General features: G+C 47.6%; 1 protein-coding gene across 1 annotated transcript in view; it reads left to right on the forward strand.

Annotated features, from left to right (window-relative positions):
- Positions 1 to 7,443, forward strand: part of Trim14 (tripartite motif containing 14) — a 30,666-nt gene extending 23,223 nt beyond the window's left edge. The window contains exons 5-6 of the mRNA XM_028770226.1: positions 2,299 to 2,391; positions 5,085 to 7,443. Coding sequence (XP_028626059.1) covers positions 2,299 to 2,391; positions 5,085 to 5,620 — 629 coding nt within the window. The 3' untranslated portion in view covers positions 5,621 to 7,443. The remainder of the gene's footprint in view (positions 1 to 2,298; positions 2,392 to 5,084) is intronic.
- Positions 7,444 to 8,821: the final 1,378 nt, after the last annotated feature.

An 8,821-nucleotide genomic window follows, 5' to 3' on the forward strand; every position in this document is an offset into this window, starting at 1 on the left:
AGGAAGGAAGGAAGGAAGGAAGGAAGGAAGGAAGGGAGAAAAAGGAAACAAAAAAGACAAACAAACAAAAAAAACAAACCAACCAAACAACGAAAATGTCCCACAGACTTGTGTACAGGCCACTCTGATGGTAAGCGAGGGTGAGCTTCTCTCAGATGAGGCTATTCTTTCCAAATAACTCGAATATCTTGTGCGGGCCTGACAGGAAACTAACCAGGCTAAGGCAGGTCAGGGCTTTGGGAATGAGCAAGTGGAAGGCAGTCTTGTGGAGTGGGGGAAGGGCCCTGTGAGAAGCTTGAGCTCACCGAGGCAGATCTCCCCTGGTAACAGTGTGAATGTCTGCAGCATGCTGGGAAGGGGTGAGGCCTTTGCCAAGGTCTGCGCCATCGTCACCCACAGGTGCTGAGGGAGGCCTTACGGGCAGGATTCAGAGCAGATGGAGGTCCCCGAGGAGGTGTTTCCTAAGGTGTCCTCTGGCTGGAACAACCTCCTCCCTTTGCTCTTTCCCAGGCCTGAACCTCTCTGCAGGCTTAGCTGGGCTTTGTGTGATAGGTTTTACTATTTTGAATACTTTATTAGCATTTATTACTTATACATAAAAATGTGTCTCATTGTGACATTTTTACACATTCACATAACGTATTTTGGGCATATTCTCCTGCATTACCCTCTCTTACCTTTTAAGATTTATTTTTTTATGTAATATGATGCTTTGCCTGAATGCATGACTGTGCATCACATGTGCAGTACCTGTGAAGGTCAAAAGAGGGCCTGAGACCTTCTGAAACAGACCATTGTGAGCCAACTTATGGGTGCTGGGAATCGAACCCGGGTCCCCAGTACTGTTAAAGGATGAGCCATCTCTGCAGTCGCCCATTACTCTATCTTATCCCCCTCCCATTCCCAGTGATTCTCTTCCTCTGCCTAACTAGTTCTCCCTGCTGCTTTCATATCTGTGAGTGTGTGTGTGTAAATGTGTGAGTATGTGTATGAGTGTGTGTGAGTGTGTGAATGTGTGTGTGAATGTGTAAGTTTGTCAGCGTGTATGTCAGTGTGTGTGTGTGTGTGTGTGTGTGTGAATGTGTATGTACCAGTGTGTGTCAGTCTGTGTGTATGAATGTGTATATGAGTGTGTGTGTAAATGTGTATGTATGTGTGTCAGTGTGTATCTGAGTGTATGTGTGGTGTGTGTGTGAATGTGTATGTGTGTCAGTCTGTGAGCATATGCATGTGTGTATGAATGTATGTGAACATGTGAGTATGTATATATGTGTCAGTCTGTGTGCATGTGTGTATGAATGTGTAGTGAGTGTGTGAGTGTGTGTATGAGTGTGTGTGTGTGAATGTGTGAGTATGTGTGTGAGTGTGAGGAGTTAGTTAGAGCTCCTTACAGGAGCATGGGTAGAAGTTATTTAGAGGACTATAGGCATTTGCCATTGGCTGTGCCACTGATGAAACCATCTCACTGTCCCCAACAACCATGCCTGGGAGGAAGGGGCTTACAAAGCCCCCTTCGAAAGTGGTCACGGTGCTGCTGAGAGCTCCAGCTAGGGTTGCTTGCATTCTTTTTAAAAACCATGCATGTAGGGCTGGTGAGATGGCTCCTCAGTTAAGAGCACCGACTGCTCTTCAGGAGGTCATGGGTTCAAATCCCAGTAACCACATGGTGGCTCACAACCATGCATAATGAGATCTGATGCCCTCGTATGAGTGTCTGAAGACAGCTACAGTGTACTTTGGGCCTGAGCAGGGCTGGGAGCAAGCAGGGGCAGAGCAAGAGGGAGAAGGGAAGGGGGAAAAAATCATGCATGTATCTGTGTGTCTGTGTGCACACGAGTCTGAGGAGGGAAACGGGCTGTGTGCTTTTCTGGAGCTGGAGTTAGAGGTGGTTTTGAACCACCTGATATGGGTGCTGGGAACTGAGCTCAGATCCTCTGCAAGAACAAGAAACACTTTTAACAGACATCTCTACACACACACACACACACACACACACACACACACACACGGCTTCCTGCTGTGTACCTTCCTCCAGGCTCAGCCCTACTTTCAGGGAAGACTGCCTCCTATCCTCCAGTGCTGAGCTGAGGCTCACTCGGCTGCCATCAGTGAGTGGCTGTATGCCCCCCCTACTGCACGCCCCCTCGGGCCCCATACCCCAGAATTTGTATTTTCTAAATTTGCATGTGACTCTTGGGAGCTATGTGCAAGGCTCCAGTGTTGTTTGTCTTTGGTGTCTGTCTGTGCTGTCCACATGGGCTCCAGACCCTCACACCTTGAAATCCCAATTCCTTACAGACATAAACTGCCAGCTCTCAAGCTCCTCCTGCACCAAGCCAGGCACCTTGTTGAAAACCAGCCCCTCGCCAGAGAGAGCTCTCTTCTTGAAATGTGAGACTGGGGAGTGGGAGAGGGAGGTTGGGTGGGAGCAAAGGTGGATGAAGGGCAGGAAATGAGCCCCCCAACTTCCTGTTAAGAGATTGTTTCCAAATAAGGTTTAAACATTTTTGCTGGGTATGTAGTTCCACAGAGCTTTTAGCCCTAGTGCTTAGAGGCTCAGGCAGGGAGATCTCAAGTTCTAGTCTACCTTTGGCTATATGGTAGGACCTTGTCTCAAAACCAAACCAAAACAACATAATAATAATTTTTTTAAAAAACCTTCTATTAGGCTTTTAAAAACATACACATTCACACAAAAAAAAATTCATAATTGTTCTCCCATAGAAAGCTACTATTATTTGCCTTTGTTTTGTTTTTGAGACAGAGCCTCCGATAGCCCAGGCTAGTCTCAGATTTATTATATAGCCAAGGCTAGATTTGAACTCCTGATCCTCCTGCCTCTCTCTCTCTCCCTGGTGCAGGGAGTTCTACCATGCCCAGCTTATCTTTACATACAACATGGTATCATTCTATACACACTGTTTTATATTTCTGTTTTCATTTCCTAGGAAATCTTGAACCATCTCTATTTGTTTCCCTAAAAATTTACAGATGGAGAGGGTTGGGGCATCTCAGTGATAGAATGCTTGCCTGGTGTGTGTGAGGCATGTCTGGGTTTGACTCCTAGTGTCACAAGCAAGAGAGGGAGAGCGAGGGGGAGAGAAGGAGAAAGGGAAAGGAAAGGAGAGATAAAGAGAGGAAGACAAGGAAAATTACATATTTAGTGCATGCATTGTGACGATCAGAAATTAAAAACCAAAAGAAAACAGCTATTTAACCAAAGTTAACTGCAGCCAGTGTTTCCACAGATTGCTCTTTCAGACATTTAAAAATAGGTGTCACCAGACAGTGGTGGCATACACCTTTAATCCCAGCATTCAGGAGGCAGAGAGGCAGGCTCTTAGAGTTCTAAACCAGATTGGTCTACAAAGCAAGTTCCAGGTGACAGGGCTCTGTCACATGGAGAAACTCTGTCTCAAAAAAACAAAAAAACAAACAAAAAAAAAACCAAAAAAATTTTTAGTGGTTGGTGATGGCACACACCTTTCCAGTTCTCAGGAGGCTGATCTCTAAATACAAGGCCAGCTTCATCTACACAATGGGATTTTGGACAGGCAGGGCTACACAGAAGAACTCCATCTCTAAAAACAAAAATGAAAACCAAATTAAACTTAAAAAAAAAAAAACTATCATGGTATCTTAAAGTAGCACCAAGTTCTAATCTTTTGTAACTTTATGTAATAGTATAATGACAATGCTCCATTTCAATAATGCTATTTTAAAGGCCACCGGGTAGTTTATCACGGAAACATTTATTCTCAAGACACACAGCTTTTACAAGTTACCTCCAATGCTCACAACAACCTATTAAAAGTTGCTGGATTTTTGGTTTTTTTGTACTCTTCTTGTTGTTTTAAGTCAGGGATTTCCTCTGTAGCCCAAATGAGTTTCAAACTTATATCAGCGGGGCCCAGCTCTAAATCACCAATACTGTCCCATTTGTTAAATTAGTGACTGAGTGGATAAATATGCCTTATTTGCTGCATATCCTCAGGAGTAATTTCTCAAAAACGGTATCATTAATCACACATTTTTAAAAGAAACGTTTGAAAAATAAAATGCATTTGAAGAGAAGCACACCGAACAAAGGGGAAGTAAACGTTCCTTCACCTCCTTCAGACCAAGAAACTGAAAGTTCTAGAAGCCTTCTTCGTGTTCCCACACTTACTTAGCCGAAAAGGATGGCAACTGTTTTCATTTCTAACTCTTTAGCTTACAAAACCCTCTAGCCTCAGAGATTGGAGACGGTGGTTTAAGAGCATTTGTTGCTCTGGTACACAACGCCCACGCGGAGACTCACAACCCGCTGTAACTCCAGTTGCAGGGAACCTGGCGCCCTCTTCTGGCCAATGCTGACACTGCACATTACACTGGGACGCAGATAAAGAACTACTCACGCCCATAAAATAAACACACACACAAACTCGTATCACCACTGAAGTATGTTTGATATGATACGAGCGTGTTTCATGAGTATGCCATTAACTTTTAAAAAGTAGGTTGCCTAAGAGCATGCATGGCTTGGTACCAATATTAGGATCAAGTATAAGCCCCAAAATTAAGGGATAAAAACGTCAGAGGACATGCAACCGAGTCCTAACAGTTTAAGATTTTCTATCTTTCTGTTTTTGAGACTGGGTCTCTTAATATACCCCTGCCTGCCCTGCAGCATGCTACTATGTAGACCTCACTATGTTGGCCTCCAACTCACAGAACCTCTGCCTCTTGCCTCCTTACTGGTGGGATTAAAGGTGTGCTCTACCTTCCTCGGCAATAACATTGCTTTTCTTTCTTTTTTTAATAAATTAATTTTTAATTAACTTCCACGATCCAAACTCAAGCCGCCTAGAGCGTGTAATAAACGTCAGTTTCCCGGGTCTCACCCTACCCAGCAGCTTTTTGATTCCTACCCAGCTTTTTGGCTCGGGCGGGTACCGGCGCATGGAAAGTGAGCAGGTTCCGCTTCAGCCCCGCCCATAAGACTGTCTTTCCCCGCCCCTCTGCCCAGACGCACGCTCAGTCCGAGGCCCCATGTGGCTCCGCCCAGGTTTTCTGACCGCTGTCCTCCCCGCCCCCTCTTGCAGACGCGCGCACGCCTACGCTGGACCCCGACACGATGCACGCGCGCCTGCGCCTGTCGACGGACGGGCTGACCGTCCGCTGCTCGCTGCTGGGCCGCCTGGGGCCGCGTCCTGCGCCGCGGTTCGACGCGCTGCGTCAGGTGCTGGGCCGTGACGGCTTCGCAGCCGGACGCCACTACTGGGAGGTGGACGTGCAGGAGGCAGGCGTGGGCTGGTGGGTGGGCGCGGCCTACCCGTCGCTGCGGCGCCGCGGAGCCTCCGCCGCCGCCCGGCTGGGCTGCAACCGCGAGTCGTGGTGCGTGAAGCGTTACGACCTGGAGTACTGGGCCTTCCATGACTGCCAGCGAAGCCGCCTGCGGCTCCACCGCGACCCCCACCGGCTCGGCGTCTTCCTGGACTACGAGGCCGGCGTTCTGGCCTTCTACGACGTGTCGGGTGGCATGAGCCACTTGCATACCTTCCACGCCGCCTTCCAGGAGCCGCTCTACCCGGCCCTGCGCCTCTGGGAGGGGGCCATCAGCATCCCCCGGTTGCCCTAGGCGAGAGCGTGCTTCCTTTCCTAGGCTAGTCTCCAGCTGTCCCCTGTGCCCCCCTGCCCCACAACGATGCCTTTATAGTGCATGTTCCTGAAAGGGACACCCCGCTGCATGTGTCTGGGAGAGCGTCGTGCAGCGCCTAGAACCTGACACACAGTAGGCACACAGTAAGTATCAGTGAATGTCTCCCTGCAGGAGCAAGCAGTTCCTCAACAGTTCCCATTTGAGCCATCTGCTCTCCAGCCACTTCAGCTTGTCCGGGTCACCTCGATCCAGAGCACCTGAGAGGGTTCTTTTCTGGGTCTGCATCCTCTCCCTTCTAAATCTGGTACACTAAAACCAATGTGAGCATCCTGAAACTTAGCTTGGCCTCTTGTGATTAGAGGGGGACTCTCAGCTACAAAAAAAACAACACAGAAAGCCCTTCTCCTTGTCTTTTTTCAGCACTTTTCCCATGTCAGTCTTTTCAGACATGCTCCGGTCAGAAGCTAGTTCACAGTTGCACCTTTGAACCATTGTGCTTCCTACCATAAATAGGAAAACCGGCTCTCTGCCTATCTCTCTTCTCAGGCTTATCTGCCCCAAGAACTTCCCTCCTATCCCCCAAAAAACCAACTGATCAGACCTGCAAATCCTCTACCCCATCCCCTCAAAAAGACAATTAGGCCTGTAAATCTAGGACTCATCATTCCAGTTGCTTTCTGAGGACATCTGTGTCCTGCCCTCCCAGCACTGATTGGATGATCAGTAGACTGCTACTCACAGGAGAGAAAACTACTGAGAATGTTCAAAGAGTGATCTGACACGACATACCTACCTAACGGGAGATGCTACAGATGCTACATCTCCTTCATTCACAAGACCAGAGCTTTTCCCACACGCACCACTGCAGGGGGGGCCAGGCCAGGCATCTCTTAGCAGGCGTTGTTACATGTCATACAGTACACTTGATCCTTACATCCCTCAAAGGTGGGAAGCGATCCTCTTGTACACAAGGTAGAATTGGTACACGTGAGTCAGATGACTGTCCAGAATAGAATCAGTGTTGTGGTCAGGATCTATGGTGCCCACCAGGCTGTGTTGTGGATGTGGCAGCTCTTCTCCCTCTCAGTATTATGGGCCTCAGTTTCCCCCTGGGTCGAGCCTGCTTCTAGATTACCTTCATTGGTCCCTGAAATAGAGGTTTCATACCCTTTAGGATGGGGGATGAAATTGTTTGAGAGGATCTGATTTGGGTATAAAACAGAAAGACTGGTTCTGAATCAGGGTTTGTGCTGGCTGGAAGGCTTGGCTTCCTGTCACCTGTGTGGCCTCAGGCAAGATTCTTTCTACTTGAGGTCCTCATCTGTAAAATGTGGGTCGGTGCCTAGAGGTTCAAACAAGCCAAATTCCTTAAAAATTATAATGTATCAAGGCCAAGGTTTGTTAGCACCTACAATAGATTTTCCCTACCTTGTCACACTGCTGGACCACAGATACCCAGCAGCTAGGTGGCAGCTAAGGGAGCTAGCTGCCTTGATATTCTCCGGGCAGTCTCCTTGGCATCCATGTTTTCAAGGTACAAACCATGTGTATTAATGCTCTTGGTTTTGTAGAACTTGCCTCAAAGGTACACAAATTATTTTCCCCTGTGGTGCTTAGTCTAGAACCAGTGGCCTCACACATGCTGAGTAAGGGCTCCATTGAGCTATACTCCAGCCTCAGCAGGCGTTTTTAAGAAAAAGGCTTAGTCAAGGCCAAGGAAGTGGAGGACAAACACCTACCTCGTGACAACAGTTTTCTAATACATGCTTTGTCTAATAAAATAGGAATACTGTCCCTTGTAACTGTGTTCTTCATTGAAAATCAAGTGGATAGCATTTGGGGTTGGATAAAATCTTGCTCACCTGCCATCCCCTTCATAACTTTTTTGAAACAGTCAGCTGGTTCTAAAGTGAACACCTCCAGCTTTGGGGGATGGGGAGCTCACCACTCATGAAGAGAACCACGGTCTTCTGAACATTGATTTTGCGGGGCAGGGGGACCATGAATATCATGGTATACACATGAGGACATTAGAGGATAACTGGTGGAAGTCAGTTTTGTCCTTCTACCATATGAGATCTGAGGACTGAACTTGGGTTGTCAGGATGGTGACAACCATCTACCTACAGAGCCATCTCAGTGGCCTCTAAATTCTTCTGTGGAAGCAAACCCAACTCCCAGTTGTTTCCAGACACACACATACACACACAAAGTGAAGCATGTCTGTATTCACCCTTCAGCACCATGGAAGCCTCCTATAGTCTCTAGCTTCTAGAGAATTCAGGGGCACCCTTTTACCTACAGTGGCATCTCTTCTGCCCATAATACCACTTTGTCAGAGACACTAGCCAGTGGTAACCCCATATAGGTGATGCTAGTAATAGAAGCATTCAGTGTTCTGAGGGACAGCTTGTTCCAGAAAGCACAGTTTATGATAGGAAGTGACTTCCTGGGCAGGGCCCAGGACAGATTCTGTATGTTCTGATAAAAAATCTTCTGGGGGAAGCAGAGTGGGGAGGCTGGAGATGGCTTAGCAGGTCAAGATGCTTGCCACCATGCCTGAGATCAATCCCCAGGGCCCATGTAGTGGAAGGCTAGAACCAACTCCTAAATACCTCTCAAAAGAGTGCACACTCACCCGTACATACACAAAAAAGGGAGAGCCTGGAAAGATGTCTCCATGGTATTGGCAAGTTCAGTTTCCAGCAACCACATGGTGGCTCACAACTGTTCACTCCAGTTCCACGAGATTGAACACTTTATTGTCTGGCTTCTGTAGGAACCAGAAATATATGTGGTGCAGACATGTAGGCAAGATAACCATACACAAAAATGTGAAGAAAAAACTGTCCAGGCAGTGGTGGTGTACGCCTTTAATCCCAGCACTTGGCAGGCAGAGGCAGGCAGATTTCTGACATTCGAGGCCAGCCTGAACTACAGAGTGAGGACAGCCAGGGCAACACAGAGAAACCCTGTCTCGAAAAAAAAAGAAAAAACGGAATCCTTGGTTCACTCCCTAAGGAACTTGGAAGGCTCTGAGCCCTGCCCACGTGCTACTCCTACCAAACCATCACTTCTCAGCTTCGGAACATTTCCCAAGCCTGCACACAGTCCATCCCTCAGCTATTGCCCAATCTACAAGGCTAAACTAGCTGAAACTTGCAGGAGTCTTTTCCAGAT

Source organism: Grammomys surdaster, unplaced genomic scaffold, assembly GCF_004785775.1.
Source record: "Grammomys surdaster isolate TR1022 unplaced genomic scaffold, NIH_TR_1.0 199, whole genome shotgun sequence".
NCBI classification, from domain to species: Eukaryota; Metazoa; Chordata; class Mammalia; order Rodentia; family Muridae; genus Grammomys; species Grammomys surdaster.